Source organism: Schistocerca serialis, chromosome 2 (assembly GCF_023864345.2).
Source record: "Schistocerca serialis cubense isolate TAMUIC-IGC-003099 chromosome 2, iqSchSeri2.2, whole genome shotgun sequence".
In the NCBI taxonomy this organism is placed as follows: Eukaryota; Metazoa; Arthropoda; class Insecta; order Orthoptera; family Acrididae; genus Schistocerca; species Schistocerca serialis.
The window spans coordinates 851,275,350-851,297,557 of NC_064639.1; the positions used below are offsets into that span (position 1 = coordinate 851,275,350).

The window sequence follows — 22,208 nt, forward strand, 5'->3', positions numbered from 1 at the left end:
TCACACCTGTTTCCGTGACGAAACTGTTCCACATGATGTGCAGGATAGGCAGCCAGACGAAATACCCTCAGAGTTCAAACTGATGTAATAATTTCGTATTACATCAGTTTGAACTCTTGACGGTATTTCGTCTTTCAGTGTATCTTGCACATTACGTGGAACAGTTCTGTCACGTCCGGCTCTCCCTCGGATCTCAATACTACTTAGGGAATACTGCGTAATACAGCAGCCTTGTTTCGCCTTAGCTCTTTCAGTGCTGTGTCAAATCCTTTTTGCACCATCACATCTCTCATTTTCTTGTTCTTCCTCTCCGCTCCTCTTTCCATATTATCATCAAGTTAATTTCTAGTGGATTAGCCTGTACATTTTTGTACTATACATATTTTTTCCCAGTGCAATATATCTGGTTACATGTTTTTCCCTGTGCAATATATCGGAGGCGGTGGTGGTGTCGTCATCTCACCGAAGATACAAATGTATTACCGAAGTTGAGGATGGGCAAAGGACAGAAACGCTACAGAAAAAAAAATTGGCTAGTTGCTATATTTCTTCCAATAATCCGATCAGCAGTCACGGAGCTCAACCGCCATAAATTAACGGGGCATTGTGCGACTAATTAATTTTCCATGCAGTGTTACTTAGTTTTTATTCGCAGAAGTCTACATTGACGTGTCTTCATTTTGACCACGAGTGTGCTCAATTTCGCAGACCGATAGTCTCTTGTGCAGCTGTTCAACTTTTTTCACTTTTCCTCATTCCCGTTTCAGTTAACGGTCTGTCGAAATTGAATCATGTGTAGTTGCTAATAAATGAAAGTAGTCGTGGCGCACTACTAATTTTTTTGAATTTGTGGATAGTGCAGGGGCGTGAGTCGAAATGATATTCAGCCTTTCGCGGTCAACGAATGACTGTATTGTGTTTCTAGCTTATCTTACGCAGTCTTTTTCTAACTTGTGTTTCTATTTGTGGATTAGCCAAATTGTCAGAGAATAATCCCACTTACATAAATTACCTTCCTGTGGTAGACAATTATTGTTCCCGGACAAACCTTCCACGACGGAATTTCAGACAGAACTGAGGCCACATTCTCAGCAGCAGTTAGCTAGATGTACGTGACACGACATTTAATTCTGTACATTGACTACCGTAACTGGCAGAACGGGCCAGCAACATAACCTGATATCTTGAGTGAATTGAAAACAAATAGAACGACAGGTTCAAATGGAGTAGCAATTCGGTTTTACTAAGAGTACTCTTTGGCACTGTCCCATTGAGGTTCGCCTAGCGGAAAAGACTCCAGCAACTATAAAGAATAAATAAATAAAATTTCGGGTGATTACCTTATATAAGAAGGGTAAAAGAACAGACCCGCAAAATTAGACCAATATTCTTAACGTCGGTATGTCCCAGAATTCATGAGAATCTTCTTACATAATAAATTTCCTTGAGAGAGGAGAGCTTTCATCCACATATGAACATATCATTCTAGGAAAGTGTAGGTCATCTATAAAGGAGACTATTGCGACCCTTTCTTGAGTACTGCACGAGTGTTTGGTACCCTCACCATGCGTCGGATTTAAGAAAGAAATCGAAGCAATTCAGAGATGTGATGGTAGATTTGTTACAGGTATGTTCGATCAACTTTATTGAAATTTGCAAGAGTGATGAGAGTTTTTATAAATAACGGGAGGAATATTGCTAACATCATGCAGTGCCGTATCATATTTGTTGCTATGTAAAAACAAAGAGTAAACACAACTAACAATAACGTGAACAATAGACCCCTGTGCGTGTATGTTGAGTACTTTAGGCGGAAACAGGTACGTTTTTGAAGAGGATAACTGTAAAAAGATAGATATAAGAATCTGCACTATTCTCAACCGTTTCAGAGATACAGCCAGTGAACGCATGATAACTGTCAGAAATGAAATCATGATAACGCAACACCGAACTAAAGATTCGACCTTTTCCTGGAATTCCATTCACAACTTGCGACGTAAAAAAAGTAAACAAAATGCACCCTCCCACTGCAACGCATTTTATTCTTCGCGTAGTGTTGTTACCCTTGGTTTTGAATAACGATGAATTAAGTACGTGGAAGTACTTTCCGAATGAGAACCGAAATAACTATTTGCTTTTGTTTAACACAAGTTAGTGTGATGTCCTCTCGACGAAATTTCATATGAAGTGTGGTACGCTGAGAATAACGTAAGAGAAGAACCGTGAGATCATAATAATGAAAAACAGGTTACAGCAATTACTGTGCATGCCTGAGTCTATGATATCTTCTGAGTTCAAACACTTCCGCTGGCCACCAGACTTTCCAGACATGAACATGGGATCCCTCGCAACGAGTTGTTCAGAAGAGATCTCCAACCCTTTGTACTCTTACGGATTTATGGACAGCGCTGGAGGATTCATGGTGTCAGTTGCCTCCAGCACTACTTCAGACATTAGGCGAGTCCATGCCACGTCATATTGCGGCTCGCGGGGCCCTATATGCTATTAATCAGGTGTACCAGTTTCTTTGGCTCTTCAGTGTAAATCTCTTTGGTATAGTAATGCTTAATTCACAAGCGAAAAATTTAACGCAGAAATACTTTTCAATTTGCTCAACGAGAGCTTTTTTCGAAATAAATTACGGAAATTACTTTAGGGTAAAGGAAAACTTGTGTATTTTGCGGACTCATAAGATTCCGCAAAGTGTAAAGACAAAGGTCTGTTTGTGGGAAGAAAAACTGGATAGGTATCTTTTAAAATATCGTGTACTATAAGCGGGTGTAGGATTCTATGTGCTAGTCCAGAAGATAAAACGTGCATGAAGAATCGTACACTTAATTAGTTTGCGTATATGACAGCAAAATTGTGAAATCTTGGCAAAAATGATTTATATAATATAAATCAGAGACCTGTAGCAATCGTTTACTCGTATTTACGATGTGTAGGTCTTGTTGGGTCTCGTAATGCGTCTTGCGAGTCGCCGCCCGACTGTATCGTCCAACGGTGACGGCGGCGCTCGTATCTTTCATTGACAGGTCAATATTATCTCGGCAGGTCGTGTCACGGTAGAAAATGCGACAAGTCAGAATACTTCCAAGCTCTTCTCTCACTCGCCTCGCACGCGTTATTTTACGTATCGTAAAAAGGCTGTTACCTCTAGCAGGCCCTGTTTACATAGCAGGCACATGTATCGCCACACGCACATAATCCACTGTTTGTTAGATGACTAATGCTTCACGTATTGTTTGATTGATAAACAGAAGGCGACGCACATAGTACGCTGTTATAACACAACGATATGCCGCTTACTAACGAAACATGCACACACTTTACGAGAGCATAATAAGTGTTAGAGTAGCTGCAAGTTGACCTAACGGATTTGCTAACTTCATTCTTACTGCATGTGTGACTTTCAGTAGGCTCACCGCAATTTGGTAGACACGTGAGATTTTGCTCTCTCTTTTCCAACTGAGATTAATGTTGTTGTGACAGCTGGTTAAATCTTTACCATTTTTTAAAAACAGTGTAGATGTTCATTCCACGAACTAACCTTGAAGATAAGCAAAGAAGGTACTGGTACAGTTAATTATTTCATAGCTGACGGTATGACACAGACTTAAAATCTCCTCAGTATTTTTATTGTTTTGTATCTTGCTAAGGGCAGCTAAGTTCTTGAGTCAATAGTTTGGTAAGTCTTGTTAACTTAGCGTAGTCTAACGTTTGATCATACAACCAGGGCACAAAGGTGGCAGCATCCGACACTCACTCGAGTGTGCATCTCCAGCTATTAGGCCTATTTTCAGTACTAAATAAGTGTTTCTGTAGGGGAAAGTCATAAAAGATTTCTTTTTGCATGGTCGTATCCGTGTATTGTTGCACAAAATGAGATCGACATAAAGTCGAGACACCGAGAGTCGGAAGGAACTAGGAAAAGTTCTCGATCAATTTATTCAGGTGAAAATCGCAAGTCATTTCTCTGTTTTGCTTGCAGCTATCGCTTTCTGTTGACCCGTTTGTCTGTTGACTATAAGTCAAAGTGGAAAAAGAGAGGTAAGCATCGCTATATTGTTTGGCATTTCCAAGAGCAGGAATTGTGATTCCAGCTTACTTGTGGCGTTTTACAAAACAACCAGAGCTAAAAGTCCTAAATTTTTGCTCTTGCCATCGTTGCTAAGTACTTTAGCTTTAAAATCGTCGACAGCAGACGCAGAAGACATCACTGACGTAAATAACTGACCTAAATTACTAATGTCGACAGGACAAAAACGAGGAGACTTCGATATCTGCATATTGCACTGGTGTATTTCTTGACAGAGAAAGTGCCCCACGATGACCAGTCTTAAAAAAACCGACTAATTCTTGCTAGGTGCCCCCAGTGACAACGCCAAATTTGTTGGAGCAATGCCCGCCACACTGACTAGGTCCGTGGCCACAGTTTCGTACCAATGAACCAATGACTATTGAATGACACTGATACGCTACTTAACACGCATGTGTATTGGAGCCGCGTGACGCACAAGCAGGTGTAAGCTTATGTACTTAACGCCAACATTCCGACAGTTTGTTCGTCAAGTGTCGTATGTGCACGTGACTGACGAGTTCTTGTGGAGTGATTGTGCTACTGTTACTGTTGCTGTTGTGCAGGTGATGGTGGTGATGGGGTTAGAGATGGTGATCGAGCGGACCGGTGTTGGTCGCTAGGCTACTCTTCTCGAATAACATCAAAACCAACGGACGACTATCAATCGCCGGCCGGAGTGGCTGAGCGGTTCTAGGCGCTACAGTCTGGAACCGCGTGACCGCTACGGTCGCAGGTTCGAATCCTGCCTCGGGCATGGATGTGTGTGATGTCCTTAGGTTAGTTAGGTTTAAGTAGTTCTAAGTTCTAGGGGACTGATGACCACAGCAGTTGAGTCCCATAGTGCTCAGAGCCATTTGAACCATTTTTGACTATCAATCATATGCTCTCACTCCATTAGTGTCGTAGGAGTGTTCCGAAATTTAGTCCAGGACATTCGACAGCAGAAAGTTTCTTCTTCTTGATTGTCGCGTCCTCCACGGATCCTGAGAGGGCTACTCGCAGTAGTCCTTCCTGTTCCATCCTAATTAGATGCCCAGCCCACACCATTCCTTCCTTCATCCTTCGGCCAGTATCAGTTTGTGAGTGTAGATCAGCCAGTCATAATTTTTTAATGACCTCCATTCCTGAAACTGGCGGGGTCCCTCCTTGGGTCAAATACTTTCCTTTAATATCTTTCTCTCGAAGACTAAAAGTTTTGCCGCGCGGAGTGGCCGCGCGGTTTGAGGCGCCATGAACGGATTGCGCGGCCCTTCCCGCCAGAGGTTGGAGTGTGTGTGTGTTTGTTGTTGTTAGCATAAGTTAGTTTAAGTAGTGTGTAAGTCTAGGGACCGATCACCTCAGCAGTCAGCAGTTTAGTCCCCTAGGAATACACACACACACACACACAAAAGTAGTTTTTGTTCGTCAGGTTTTCTTAATGTAAATGTTTCAGACCCATATAGAGCTACCGGGAGAATTATACTCTGGTGTAGTCTGATTTTAAAACTTCTCGAAACTGTCGGCTTCACAGAATGTCCTGTTAGCAAAAATGTGCTGTTTGCCGCTGCGGTCGTTGTGATGATCTCAATTTCCATTCTTTTATGCTCCTAAAAATACTCAGACATTTAAATGTGTCTATTCTTTTAAAAGCGACTTCGTCAGCTATCAGATGGGATACCATCATTAAGTGCCTTTCTCACAACCATACACGTTATTGCCTCCTCGATAATTCGTAATCCTGCTTTCCTTGCATTATTTCACTAAGCACTTGTCATGTGCTCAGAGTCCTCTTTATCACTATTTATTAGATCATCTCCCATATATACTAGGCGACTTTTTGTGTTGTTAACCTGTCTTATCCCACTGCGTTTAATTTTTGTGTACTCTATCTTTTCTGGTATTAAAATATACGGTTGATGGAGATAATGCGTCTCCTTGTCTAAGAACAATTTTGACTACAAAATGCTCTGTCACTCCTGTAATAATATTTACACTAAAATAGGTTTTGTCTAAACGTGTCTGTACTAGATAGACTGACGACTGACTTTCGTGGAAACTGATATTCCTTAAAAACATTGGTGATTGTGCTCCGCTCCTCCCCGCCCCTCCTCCCCCCATATATGTTGTCATAAGCTATTTTGAAGACAACTAAAACCATGTGAATATCAACGTTTTTGTTACCAACCTTTCTATGTTGCCTGTCTGTTAGTAACAAGATAACCTGAAGTTCATCTTTTCTTCCTGAAACCGCATTGATAGTCGCGTATAATTCACGCGTACCGTTCTTTCTTAGTATAGGACAGATTACTGTCATTTTCCAGTCGTTGGGCAATGTTTAGTATTCCCAAACATTCCGTAACTGTTTCATAATCGTTTTAACGACTAGCGACCTCCATTCTTTATTGGCTCTCCTGCAATTTGATCTCCGCCAAAAGTCATTGTTTTTAAGATTTGTGATTTGCCGTATTTCTTCTTCGTTGGGGGGGGGTGTATCTACTTTGCTGTCTACAAAGCCTGGTACCTCACACGGAAGAGACGATCCTCCAATGTGTGGTGCTTGCGGCACGCAGAGCACTATGCGCCAGATTTTATTAGTCTGGCTTATATTCCGGCCAGAGGGCAACGGAAGATTTACTGACAGATGTGCCATATATTTTGAGTAACGTTCAAACGAATGGGGTGAGAGTTTTAAGGTTTTGTGATTTGTTCCAGTTTCCTCATATTTTAGGGAGATTCTCTGAGTGTGTTGACAGAGTGACTGGGTCACCCATGTATTTTGTAAGTCGTCAGCCTGTCACATTTTCATGTGCCTTTCTTTACGTTCTTCTGTCATTTTGCTTCTGCTTAATCCCAGGTGAAGCATCTTTCCCCGTGACAACAATTTTAGTATTATCGACATTCGTTTCTCCTAATGTGTGTAAGGGCGCTGGTAAGCTTGCCGTTGAGTCCTGGTAAGCCATTCATTCTCTCTCTCTCTCTCTCTCTCTCTCTCTCTCTCTCTCTCTCTTTTTCTTTCGTTTATTTCTGTCTTACTTTCTTTACTTTTTGGTACACTTGTCTTTTCCTGTGGCGGATAAGCGCTCTTCTGCTTCTTCTACTAGCTCTTTTTAATATTTCTCCTGTCCTAGTAAAGTTGCCGTTTTCTACCTTATTCTGATAAACTTGTCTCGTAACTCCTGATCCCTGATATTTTCTAATCACCTCTTCCTAACTACCCCTCTCTCTCTCTTCTGTTTTTAGATGGCACGCTTGATTTGAGTCACACCTCATCTAACCTCTTCAGTTTGCCTAAAATTTCAGAGGTTACACTGTTTACTGTTTCCGTAATTCGAGACCAGTCGTGGTTGATACTAGTCTCCCACCATTTCTTCACATTTAGTTAGGTTGTCTGCTAGTGTTGACTCGTAATTCTATTAATCTCTCTTTGAGACTAGTTGTATCATAATATTTAGTCTGTCTGTTCTCTATGCAGCTTCTTTATTTTGATGTTCAGAACTTTAGACTACAAAGCTGTAACCTTTATTCTGCTCTGTTTTCCAGCAAGTTATTGCCCATCCGTATAGTCACAACGTTTGGTGTCCAACTTACGTTTGTTTTACATTCTGTTCGGCGTGTAAATTGGACATTATACACACTATTGCAAGACCTAACACTTATCGACCAATTCACGCGTGACGTGAGAGTACATAACTGTGGAGAAATTGTGTGTATTACTTCCAGCCCTGTCGTCAAATATTCTCTCTCCATGCTCATCGTCAAATATGGGGTGTACAGGAAACCTGCTTTCTTGGATCGCTAGACAACATTCAACCAATTCGTATTAATGAGTTTTGTTACAAAAAGAAGTAAATGACAATACTTTAATTTGACAATACTTTAATTTGACAATACTTTAATTTGACAATACTTTAATTTGACAATACTTTAATTTGACAATACTTTAATTTGACAATACTTTAATTTGACAATACTTTAATTTGACAATACTTTAATTTGACAATACTTTAATTTGACAATACTTTAATTTGACAATACTTTAATTTGACAATACTTTAATTTGACAATACTTTAATTTGACAATACTTTAATTTGACAATACTTTAATTTGACAATACTTTAATTTGACAATACTTTAATTTGACAATACTTTAATTTGACAATACTTTAATTTGACAATACTTTAATTTGACAATACTTTAGTTTGACAATACTTTAGTTTGACAATACTTTAGTTTGACAATACTTTAGTTTGACAATACTTTAGTTTGACAATACTTTAGTTTGACAATACTTTAGTTTGACAATACTTTAGTTTGACAATACTTTAGTTTGACAATACTTTAGTTTGACAATACTTTAGTTTGACAATACTTTAGTTTGACAATACTTTAGTTTGACAATACTTTAGTTTGACAATACTTTAGTTTGACAATACTTTAGTTTGACAATACTTTAGTTTGACAATACTTTAGTTTGACAATACTTTAGTTTGACAATACTTTAGTTTGACAATACTTTAGTTTGACAATACTTTAGTTTGACAATACTTAAGTTTGACAATACTTAAGTTTGACAATTACACAGATGTCGCAGGCAAAGGGCGACATACAAAATAATGAATCTTCTTCAGTATAAACAATTCCTAGTCTGAGCTACATAGTGTGCAAGCGAAGTAACAGGCGTTGATGCTTGTATCCAAATCGCTAGCCTGGAAGGTGCTATTCAACTGGGGCGTCGCCACTTTTTTTCCCCACAAAAACAGTAACAGAAATGGCTACAATGAAATGACATAAATAAGGTTACAGATAATTGCAGTCATAAATCACAGCATTCAAAGAATGAGTCTTTAGCAGTAGCACAACTTAGCACCTTCACTGTCACCTTCAACTGGTGGCAGTGCAGCATGCACATTTTCTTCTTCTGCAGCCTGAGGTTCCTCATCATTATTTCCCAGACCCAAGATTAATCATTCAGTAAATCCTTGATATGTGTTCCTTCCAGGGTAAATTACATGGACAGAAGAGAAGTCCCGAACAGCAACATCGCAAAATACTTCACTGCCTTGTTATTTTTGTCAGTTCCAGCCTTCTAAACACATCCATAGGGAGTTCAAGATCTTCCTTTATATCAGACTCCAGATGTTTGTCGCCATATTCTTGTATCTGCTGTACTACTGATTTATTTTTCATGTGTGACTTGCAGGTAAGGTTAGGGTCGGGAACGTGACCCAACCCATTCCCTCTCTACTAGAGATCGAGTTCCTAACCTATACCCATTCTGTTGAAGACAATTCGGAGCATGTTACCATATTTCTTATTGTGATTCTGATATTTAAGTATTTTCTGGAATTCATTTTCCATATACATCTTGTATTCAATCTGTTCATCGTTCCCAATATTGTTAAAACATAACTTGTATCGGTCGCGGCGCCTATAACCTCTTCACATAGGGGCCGCTGTTGTCGCGTTGTCGTCCTGGAGAGGGGTTACAGCCATCTCTTCTCCATCGTTACCGACGGGCGTGCCGGCGTTTGACTTTACGCCGTGTTAGTGTGTAATGCAATTTGAATAACTACTGTAGCACTTCCGTCGTCATACTTACTCAACCTTTTTTTTCTCGAAGTTCAAACACTGTGTGAGAATAAGCCGTGTAGGATGGACTTCGAGTATTCACACATTTAACTATTCCTCAGAGTACTCACTCATTTAAGTATTCCACACACTATTCGTCCTTTGAATTCTAGAGTTGAAACAGGGAACGCTACCATCAGTACCTTTTTTCCATTTTAATTTTGACGTTTCAAAGTGTATTTGACTGTGAATCATCGCCTCGAGCTACTGAATTTAACATTTCCTTTGAAACGGACACACGTTGAGTCAACGGATTAAGATACTGAAAAACTTCTCTGGTCGATGAAAGTTTGTTCTGGCAACAACAACAGCTAGCGAAGGAAATGTTTCGTGGTTGGAGATGGTTAAAGAGGACGTGAATTTCACCTGAATGGTCATTCGGATGTGATCTTGGAATGTGGTCGGTAGTGGTCACAAAATTCTTACACGAGAGGCTTCATTCAAGAAAAATATGCACACTCTGGATTCTATAGTGTCAACACGGGAAAATAATAATCGACGTTTCGAATTGTCAGCAGATAGATGCTTGACAGTTTATTAAATTTCTTCTGTTTTTACTGCTGCGGCATCGTATAAAATATTGCTATAACCGACGTTTAGGCCTTGTTACAGCGGCCTTCTTCAGTGTTTCCCCCGGGGTGTGCAAATTAAGTCGCTACCGGTTTCATAAGACCACAGACCAGTGACGTCAGTGAAACTGACGTAGGTCGTGGAAGTTTTACATGCTTGTTTTTTCCCCTGTCATATTAAATATTTGGCATCTGAAAAATTAATGCACCAGTTTCATCTAGAGATTAAACTGCAGGCGGTCATATGGCCATAGTCACACCTGAGTCAGTCAGTTCAATAACCACAGATTGATAAACTGAATACGTGTTTTGATGGTTAAACCCAACTACGACCCTGAATAAGTTAATGTTCCGCAATAACACAGATGTCCACAGACGAGCTTAAAACGTTTTCCGTGGAATCAGGATATCTATAGGCCATATTTTGCATCGTATAATCTGTTTCTTCTCACAAAAGCGAAAGAAACCACCAGCACACATTGATTTGCTCCCTAGAAGCTACTGCACCTGTCCAAATTGGTTTTGAGTACCCTTCGCGAAGCCTGAGGTGAGGTGGTTTGCTTCAGAGGGTGCCATGGAAAGTGCAGCTTGAAGAAAGCACTGTGTCAGGTAATAGAGAAATTTCACTGTAGCCTCAAATCCGTCAATATAGCTCTCGTACAAGATCTGCCGGCACTGATTCTTCACTGTTCTCTAGCAGTTGGTACCAAAATAGCAGCGTGGCAGGTTGTACTGCTAGAGAACACAGAGCACCTCCTTTATTCGATACACGGTGTGTATAAGCTCCTAATGGTCCACAGGAGAAAGATATTGAGCCACTCACTGCGCCTTGTGTGTGATAAAAGTTTGATTACCTAAACGATTGCTTCACGTTGGTTGTTGCTGCGGTGCTCAGTCCGAAGACTGGTTTGATATAGCTCTTCATGCTAATATATCCTGTGCAAGCATATCCATCTATGCGCAACTACTGTATGCTATATCCATTTGATCCTGCCAGTCGTAGTCAAGCCTTGGTCTTCACAATTTGTAACCCCTAACTTGCATCCCTTACCAAACTGACCACACCTTGACTCCTCAAGATGTGACCTACGAGTCGAACATTGCTTTTATTAAAGTAATGCCATAAATTACATTTCTCCCCAGTTCGATTCAGTACCCATTTAGTTATCCGATTTACCCACCAAATCTTTGGCGTCCTTCTGTAGTCACACAGTTCAGAAGCTTTCTTTCTCTTCTTGTCTGAACTACTTATCGTCCACGTTTCACTTCCACACAAGGCTACACTCCGAACAAGTACTTACAGGAAAGACACCCAACAGTTGAATTTATGTTCGATTTTTAGAAATTTCACTTCTTCAGAAATGTTTTTCTTGCCATTGTCGGTCTGCATCTGCATTTTGAATCCCTTCTACTCGGTGATCGTCAGTTACCTTGCTGCTCAATTAGTAAAACTGTTGTACTATTTTGATTGCCTCATTTACTAATAAAATTCCCTCAGCATCGCCTGATTTAATTCGATTACTCACCATTATCCTTAAAGTTGTAGACAACTTTTCTCTTCTTGTATTCATCCCTGCTCTCCCCCCTCCCCCCAGAATTTCAAGGGTGTACTCCAGTGAATATTCCTTAAAGCTATATGACAATGCAGTATTGCTCGATGAATTTCATAATCAAGCCAAGAAGTTTTAAAAAAATTCTCAGTAGCTTTGTCCAATTCTCCATATGTTATAAACGTCTGCTGCCTTTCTTTAACCTATCTTCTGAAGGTCAGTATTGCCTCGCTTGTTCCCACGTTTTTCAGGACACCAAGCTGGTGTTCCCCGAGTTTGGCTTCTACCAGTTTTTCCCTTCTTCTGCAAATAATTTGTGTCAGTCTTTTGCAAGTATGACTTATCAAATTAATATTTGGGTAATGTTCACACCTGTTTCCGTGACGAAACTGTTCCACATGATGTGCAGGATAGGCAGCCAGACGAAATACCCTCAGAGTTCAAACTGATGTAATAATTTCGTATTACATCAGTTTGAACTCTTGACGGTATTTCGTCTTTCAGTGTATCTTGCACATTACGTGGAACAGTTCTGTCACGTCCGGCTCTCCCTCGGATCTCAATACTACTTAGGGAATACTGCGTAATACAGCAGCCTTGTTTCGCCTTAGCTCTTTCAGTGCTGTGTCAAATCCTTTTTGCACCATCACATCTCTCATTTTCTTGTTCTTCCTCTCCGCTCCTCTTTCCATATTATCATCAAGTTAATTTCTAGTGGATTAGCCTGTACATTTTTGTACTATACATATTTTTTCCCAGTGCAATATATCTGGTTACATGTTTTTCCCTGTGCAATATATCGGAGGCGGTGGTGGTGTCGTCATCTCACCGAAGATACAAATGTATTACCGAAGTTGAGGATGGGCAAAGGACAGAAACGCTACAGAAAAAAAAATTGGCTAGTTGCTATATTTCTTCCAATAATCCGATCAGCAGTCACGGAGCTCAACCGCCATAAATTAACGGGGCATTGTGCGACTAATTAATTTTCCATGCAGTGTTACTTAGTTTTTATTCGCAGAAGTCTACATTGACGTGTCTTCATTTTGACCACGAGTGTGCTCAATTTCGCAGACCGATAGTCTCTTGTGCAGCTGTTCAACTTTTTTCACTTTTCCTCATTCCCGTTTCAGTTAACGGTCTGTCGAAATTGAATCATGTGTAGTTGCTAATAAATGAAAGTAGTCGTGGCGCACTACTAATTTTTTTGAATTTGTGGATAGTGCAGGGGCGTGAGTCGAAATGATATTCAGCCTTTCGCGGTCAACGAATGACTGTATTGTGTTTCTAGCTTATCTTACGCAGTCTTTTTCTAACTTGTGTTTCTATTTGTGGATTAGCCAAATTGTCAGAGAATAATCCCACTTACATAAATTACCTTCCTGTGGTAGACAATTATTGTTCCCGGACAAACCTTCCACGACGGAATTTCAGACAGAACTGAGGCCACATTCTCAGCAGCAGTTAGCTAGATGTACGTGACACGACATTTAATTCTGTACATTGACTACCGTAACTGGCAGAACGGGCCAGCAACATAACCTGATATCTTGAGTGAATTGAAAACAAATAGAACGACAGGTTCAAATGGAGTAGCAATTCGGTTTTACTAAGAGTACTCTTTGGCACTGTCCCATTGAGGTTCGCCTAGCGGAAAAGACTCCAGCAACTATAAAGAATAAATAAATAAAATTTCGGGTGATTACCTTATATAAGAAGGGTAAAAGAACAGACCCGCAAAATTAGACCAATATTCTTAACGTCGGTATGTCCCAGAATTCATGAGAATCTTCTTACATAATAAATTTCCTTGAGAGAGGAGAGCTTTCATCCACATATGAACATATCATTCTAGGAAAGTGTAGGTCATCTATAAAGGAGACTATTGCGACCCTTTCTTGAGTACTGCACGAGTGTTTGGTACCCTCACCATGCGTCGGATTTAAGAAAGAAATCGAAGCAATTCAGAGATGTGATGGTAGATTTGTTACAGGTATGTTCGATCAACTTTATTGAAATTTGCAAGAGTGATGAGAGTTTTTATAAATAACGGGAGGAATATTGCTAACATCATGCAGTGCCGTATCATATTTGTTGCTATGTAAAAACAAAGAGTAAACACAACTAACAATAACGTGAACAATAGACCCCTGTGCGTGTATGTTGAGTACTTTAGGCGGAAACAGGTACGTTTTTGAAGAGGATAACTGTAAAAAGATAGATATAAGAATCTGCACTATTCTCAACCGTTTCAGAGATACAGCCAGTGAACGCATGATAACTGTCAGAAATGAAATCATGATAACGCAACACCGAACTAAAGATTCGACCTTTTCCTGGAATTCCATTCACAACTTGCGACGTAAAAAAAGTAAACAAAATGCACCCTCCCACTGCAACGCATTTTATTCTTCGCGTAGTGTTGTTACCCTTGGTTTTGAATAACGATGAATTAAGTACGTGGAAGTACTTTCCGAATGAGAACCGAAATAACTATTTGCTTTTGTTTAACACAAGTTAGTGTGATGTCCTCTCGACGAAATTTCATATGAAGTGTGGTACGCTGAGAATAACGTAAGAGAAGAACCGTGAGATCATAATAATGAAAAACAGGTTACAGCAATTACTGTGCATGCCTGAGTCTATGATAGCCAAAACAGTTTGGCTGTACAAACCGGTAAATCGACGAAGACAGGATGCCACCGGGAAAGTTGGCCTTACTGCCAAAATTCTTTAATCCGGTGCTAATAATTTCCTACTTTCGTGATTTATGTGACTTGGGTACCTGTCTGCACAGTTTCCAGTAAAACATCAATGTTATATTCTGAGGTAGACTGCAATCCACGTACCGTATCTTCTTTGCCAGAAGGATAGCCACGTCATGTGTTTGGTTGACCAACTGAAAACTACCCGTTTAAGTGTAAACAATTCTTAGGAGGTCCTCAGAACACGTTGGCTACAGTTCCCATGAACAACTGTTTTAATTACTTTTCATTTACTGTTGTGAATATTAGATTCTATTTTAATGACGACGTCTCGGTGTGTTGCAGTCGTGAAGATGCTGTCGGTGATGGAGCAGGCAGGTGACCCGGTGCAGGAGTTCCTGACGTCCGGGCGCACTGGGCGGCGTAACGCGCTGCCAGACATTCTGGGCGAGCATGCGGCCACCACCACTGCAGACCTTTCACACTGCTTGCAGAAGCTCACGACGGCTGATCTTGATGGGAGACACCCCTCAACTTCTGGTAACGACCCCTATCCCCCTCCCCCAAAACACACACACACACACACACACACACACACACACACACACACACACACACACACACACACACACTTATGAGGCAAGATTGGAAACTAACACACAATAATTTTATTACCAAAAAGTTTAGTAGATAACAAAACAAAAAAAATCACATATTAACTTACATCCTTTACCTATATTTCTTCATGGTTACCAGTGTTCACAACATATTTCTTCCACCGTGGTACCAGTTTCAACATGCCCTGTTCGTAGAAGTTCGTTAGCGTGGCGTATAGTCATGGGACAAAACAGATGTAAGTCCAACAGTGCAAAGTCTGCACAACGTGGGGGCAAGCATTGTCATGAACAAGTTTGACACCGTCAGCATTAATGCTGTGGCGTTTGTCACGCAGGATGTAACAAAACTTAACCTAAGTTTTAATCTAGCCTGCAGCATTTACAATGGTCCTGTGTACAGCAGAGTTCACCAATAACACACAGTGCGTATCCCAGAATGCTGACACAAGCACTTTTCTAGAAGACTGAGTCTCTTTGAATTTTTTTCGTACTGGGGAACCATCATGTTTCCACTCTATAGAGGCCTGCTTGGTTTGAAACATGTAGTGGTATGCTCACAACTCGTCCCTAGTGACGATTCCTTTTAGAAACTCATGTCCTGCAACATGATAGGTTAAGTGACCCAAGCTTATCATTCGCTGGCCCTTTTGGTTGCTTGTCAGATTCGTTGGCACATAGTGAGCACTAACTTTACAAAATGTCAGCATGTCATGAACAGTATGGTTCAGTAGGAAATGTTGAACTGCTGCAGTAAGATTCGCAGTTGCATCGCCGGTCATTCAAAATGGCTGCCTCAATGGGTCCAACATTCTTCAGGGCTGCGGCTATTCCTGGCCACCCAGACTGTGGCAAGTCACAAAGGTTCACATGGCCCTCTAGGAACAATGAACACCACCTGGAGACTTTGCTACAGACAATACAGTCGTCCCAATACATGTCACGTGTTTCCCTCTGAATTTCACTTGGTTTACGCCCTTATACCGGACTAAACTTTGCTGCTCTTCACAAGTTAACAGTACCATGGACGCCATATTTATTTCGTAGTTCAAGCTTCTCTCTCCAGAACTGCACATGAAAATGAAATGCCGTCTGTAGTGCCAACTTCAAACTATATTGTTGAGAAATTTCAACATTCCAGCTGCAGCACCAAGGAAGAAAAAATTATTGTGTGTTACTTTCTGATTCTTCCTCATCAATGCCTTTGAAGGTATCTACTGTGATCCACCAAAAATATTTATGCTAGACCAGTACAGATATACCTTGGGTCATCATTTTGTGCAATAAAAAAAATACAGCATGAGATCAATAACCGAACTAATAAATCGGCTGGGTTCTGTCTTCAAGTTTGGAATCTACTTCGGAACAAATGAGTCCCCATAAAATTGAAACAGATCATCCTCATCCTCTTCTTGTATCTTATCCCCATAACAATGTCTGGCCTAAAGACCTGCAGAACAACCAAACTGGTCAGTAACAGACTGCAAGCTGCAGAAATGAAAGTTTTATGAATTATTGTTCAGAAAACTAGGAACAATAGGGTAAGAAATTAAAAAACCAGGAGAGGAACGGGACTGTTCACATCCTTGAAAATAAAAGGTGACAAGGGCCCATTTGAGATTGTTTGGCTATGTTAAATGAGTGGTCAAGGGAAAGATAACAAAACAGTGGCTTCACACAAGTTGGACTGATAGGAAGACAAAGGAAGTGTTGACTGGACCAACTGAAGCAAATATAGGAACAAGAGTAGTCAACTGGGATACAGTTGAAATCAGCCTGGTGAACGACTTGTGATGCCAGTTTCAGTTGTGACAAATCGCACACTGTGGCCCTTATTTGTATTGGCTCTCAAAGACTTTTCTATAGTGGTGTCCCATTCGTAGGGAATTATATTGGCAGGTTGCACACATTTGATCACTAAGTCTATTTATCAGCCGGCTGGAAAAAAGTTGATGTAAACTATTTTATCAACCAGTAAATATCTCTGCCCCCCCCCCCATGAACCATGGACCTTGCCGTTGGTGGGGAGGCTTGCGTGCCTCAGCGATACAGATAGCCGTACCGTAGGTGCAACCACAACGGAGGGGTATCTGTTGAGAGGCCAGACAAACGTGTGGTTCCTGAAGAGGGGTAGCAGCCTTTTCAGTTGTTGCAAGGGCAACAGTCTGGATGATTGACTGATCTGGCCTTGTAACAATAACCAAAACGGCCTTGCTGTGCTGGTACTGCGAACGGCTGAAAGCAAGGGGAAACTACAGCCGTAATTTTTCCCGAGGGCATGCAGCTTTACTGTATGATTACATGATGATGGCGTCCTCTTGGGTAAAATATTCCGGAGGTAAAATAGTCCCCCATTCGGATCTCCGGGCAGGGACTACTCAAGAGGATGTCGTTATCAGGAGAAAGAAAACTGGCGTTCTACGGATCGGAGCGTGGAATGTCAGATCCCTTAATCGGGCAGGTAGGTTAGAAAATTTAAAAAGGGAAATGGATAGGTTGAAGTTAGATATAGAGGGAATTAGTGAAGTTCGGTGGCAGGAGGAACAAGACTTCTGGTCAGGTGACTACAGGGTTATAAACACAAAATCAAATAGGGGTAATGCAGGAGTAGGTTTAATAATGAATAGGAAAATAGGAATGCAGGTAAGCTACTACAAACAGCATAGTGAACGCATTATTGTGGCCAAGATAGATACGAAGCCCACGCCTACTACAGTAGTGCAAGTTTATATGCCAACTAGCTCTGCAGATGACGAAGAAATTGAAGAAATGTATGATGAAATAAAAGAAATTATTCAGATTGTGAAGGGAGACGAAAATTTAATAGTCATGGGTGGCTGGAATTCGAGTGTAGGAAAAGGGAGAGAAGGAAACATAGTAGGTGAATATGGATTGGGGGACAGAAATGAAAGAGGAAGCCGCCTGGTCGAATTTTGCACAGAGCACAACATAATCATAACTAACACTTGGTTTAAGAATCATGAAAGAAGGTTGTATACATGGAAGAACCCTGGAGATACTAAAAGGTATCAGATAGATTATATAATGGTAAGACAGAGATTTAGGAACCAGGTTTTAAATTGTAAGACATTTCCAGGGGCAGATGTGGACTCTGACCACAATCTATTGGTTATGACCTGTAGATTAAAACTGAAGAAACTGCAAAAAGGTGGGAATTTAAGGAGATGGGACCTGGATAAACTAAAAGAACCAGAGGTTGTACAGAGATTCAGGGAGAGCATAAGGGAGCAATTGACAGGAATGGGGGAAATAAATACAGTAGAAGAAGAATGGGTAGCTTTGAGGGATGAAATAGTGAAGGCAGCAGAGGATCAAGTAGGTAAAAAGACGAGGGCTAGTAGAAATCCTTGGGTAACAGAAGAAATATTGAATTTAATTGATGAAAGGAGAAAATATAAAAATGCAGTAAGTGAAACAGGCAAAAAGGATTACAAACGTCTCAAAAATGAGATCGACAGGAAGTGCAAAATGGCTAAGCAGGGATGGCTAGAGGACAAATGTAAGGATGTAGAGGCCTATCTCACTAGGGGTAAGATAGATACCGCCTACAGGAAAATTAAAGAGACCTTTGGAGATAAGAGAACGACTAGTATGAATATCAAGAGCTCAGATGGAAACCCAGTTCTAAGCAAAGAAGGGAAAGCAGAAAGGTGGAAGGAGTATATAGAGGGTCTATACAAGGGCGATGTACTTGAGGACAATATTATGGAAATGGAAGAGGATGTAGATGAAGATGAAATGGGAGATATGATACTGCGCGAAGAGTTTGACAGAGCACTGAAAGACCTGAGTCGAAACAAGGCCCCCGGAGTAGACAATATTCCATTGGAACTACTGACGGCCGTGGGAGAGCCAGTCCTGACAAAACTCTACCATCTGGTGAGCAATATGTATGAAACAGGCGAAATACCCTCAGACTTCAAGAAGAATATAATAATTCCAATCCCAAAGAAAGCAGGTGTTGACAGATGTGAAAATTACCGAACTATCAGCTTAATAAGTCACAGCTGCAAAATGCTAACACGAATTCTTTACAGACGAATGGAAAAACTAGTAGAAGCCAACCTCGGGGAAGATCAGTTTGGATTCCGTAGAAACACTGGAACACGTAAGGCAATACTGACCTTACGACTTATCTTAGAAGAAAGATTAAGGAAAGGCAAACCTACGTTTCTAGCATTTGTGGACTTGGAGAAGGCTTTTGACAATGTTGACTGGAATACTCTCTTTCAAATTCTAAAGGTGGCAGGGGTAAAATACAGGGAGCGAAAGGCTATTTACAATTTGTACAGAAACCAGATGGCAGTTATGAGAGTCGAGGGACATGAAAGGGAAGCAGTGGTTGGGAAGGGAGTAAGACAGGGTTGTAGCCTCTCCCCAATGTTGTTCAATCTGTATATTGAGCAAGCAGTAAAGGAAACAAAAGAAAAATTCGGAGTAGGTATTAAAATTCATGGAGAAGAAATAAAAACTTTGAGGTTCGCCGATGACATTGTAATTCTGTCAGAGACAGCAAAGGACTTGGAAGAGCAGTTGAATGGAATGGACAGTGTCTTGAAAGGAGGATATAAGATGAACATCAACAAAAGCAAAACAAGGATAATGGAATGTAGTCTAATTAAGTCGGGTGATGCTGAGGGAATTAGATTAGGAAATGAGGCACTTAAAGTAGTAAAGGAGTTTTGCTATTTGGGGAGCAAAATAACTGATGATGGTCGAAGTAGAGAGGATATAAAATGTAGGCTGGCAATGGCAAGGAAAGTGTTTCTGAAGAAGAGAAATTTGTTAACATCCAGTATAGATTTAAGTGTCAGGAAGTCATTTCTGAAAGTATTCGTATGGAGTGTAGCCATGTATGGAAGTGAAACATGGACGATAAATAGTTTGGACAAGAAGAGAATAGAAGCTTTCGAAATGTGGTGCTACAGAAGAATGCTGAAGATTAGATGGGTAGATCACATAACTAATGAGGAAGTATTGAATAGGATTGGGGAGAAGAGAAGTTTGTGGCACAACTTGACCAGAAGAAGGGATCGGTTGGTAGGACATGTTCTGAGGCATCAAGGGATCACCAATTTAGTATTGGAGGGCAGCGTGGAGGGTAAAAATCGTAGAGGGAGACCAAGAGATGAATACACTAAGCAGATTCAGAAGGATGTAGGTTGCAGTAGGTACTGGGAGATGAAAAAGCTTGCACAGGATAGAGTAGCATGGAGAGCTGCATCAAACCAGTCTCAGGACTGAAGACCACAACAACAACAAAAAATATCTCTGAGGTCATAACAGTCTGGGCTGCATGTGTCATTGGACAGCCAAGTGTAAATGGACAGGAACATATGCTGCAGCTTCAGTATGTAGGATCATTCTGAAGATAATTGGAAGGTACATGGTCCAAGTATCAGTGGAAGAATTTAGTTTCTACAATGCAATGTCTGAAATCTAATGGATTGGTCAGTGCACATTAGAACATACAGATGCACATACAGGAGGCCTCTGTTTTATAAGAGTATAAACTTTGAATAATTCTCAGGCAGTTCATTATCTACACCCACATCCTATTCAAATAAATCTCCATCACACATGTCAAGAAATATTGGTGATGGTGGTTGTGGTTATCATCATCATCATCATCATCATCATCATCATTTATCATCATCATCATCATCATCATCATCATCATCAGGATCATACATTCATTTCACAAGCTCTAACCTCCACTACATTGTGTCACACTTTAAGGCTATTATTTGACAAAAAATACAATTATTGGTAACTCATGTAACCAATATTACAGTCTTACAAAATAATAATTGTAACAAATTCAAAAAATAATTTAGTTTTATGACCAAAATGCAAGTGAACCTTTTCCTTTTTACCCCTCATTTTATCCTTCAGGGGTAATTACCTGCTGGTTGGTAACTACAGGTGTATAATGACATTTTGATATAGAGTACACAATACTATCAATGCAATGGTAGATATTACCTGCTTCATTGAAAAAAAAAATTCGATGTTGCAGATTCCATTGTAATTTTGTAACTTAACCTGTGCCAACCCAGGCTACGAAGTGATAAAATCACAATAAAACAATTTTTCCAGATAAAAAATGTTTCATGCGATGGACAGTAAATATTGGTCACCTGCATAGCTAAAATGTGGAAGACCAAAACAAATCGTAACCCTTAAAATGTTGACTGCCACATGAATAGTGACGCATGTTTAATGGACAGGCCACAGCATTAGGCTCTGTTGTGGCTACCACCAACCACACAACAGTCTACTTGTTGAGTAACTTTACAGGCTGTGGTGGTAGCCTTTTTGGGGCATTCGAAATTTTTATTGTCAATTCATTCATCCAGTCAGTAAATCTCAAGAGGTGCATGTGCTGCAGTCAAGGATGTCATACAGGCAGCCTGAACAAAGAAAAGGCTGTCTTGTTGAGCACAAATATTTTTCCAGCCATCACTCCAGCAGACCATGACTTCACACAAGTGTCCGTTGTAAAATGCAGTGCATGAGGTATCTCACTATTCATTCCCAAGACTTATTAACGAACAAAGCTCTACTGGCCTACTAGATTGTGTCGTGCTCATGCCATTGCCAATTACTACATTCATGCAGTGCTGCATCTTCGTAACCACCTATTGAATTCTTTCTTTGCTGGGTCTTAAGTTGGTTTTCCCTTTGTAAAGTTGATGCTATGAGTGAGTAGATATCCTTTGAGCAGTTAACATTGTCCACCCTATAAGTTCCTCGGCTGTTATCTGCAATGAAACAAGTTCACAAATTTTATTTAGTAGAATGCAGATGAATGCATAAGTCAGCCAATTCAGGACAGAGATCACATTTATTCAACAACAACATGCAACATTTTTCATAATATTTATTGGGTCTTGTATAAGCATGTGCTAGCATTATATACACAAAATTTAAGTGTATTTCTCAGCATATGTGCGCGCCCACTCCATACATCCATGTAGACTTGCTTTCTCTCACATGTTGCTGCAGCATGCTGGTGCATTCCTAAACCCAGCCAATTGTTGTGACAAACACAAAAAG

The 22,208-nt window shown here is 40.4% G+C and overlaps 1 protein-coding gene across 6 annotated transcripts in view; it reads left to right on the forward strand.

Moving 5' to 3' along the window:
• The window catches only part of LOC126458138 (uncharacterized), a 404,279-nt gene that overhangs the window by 380,261 nt on the left and 1,810 nt on the right, over positions 1-22,208 (forward strand). For all 6 annotated transcript variants that reach the window (XM_050094982.1, XM_050094983.1, XM_050094984.1 and 3 more), the window contains one exon: positions 14,860-15,054. In XM_050094982.1, the coding sequence (XP_049950939.1) occupies positions 14,860-15,054 (195 nt within the window). The remainder of the gene's footprint in view (positions 1-14,859; positions 15,055-22,208) is intronic.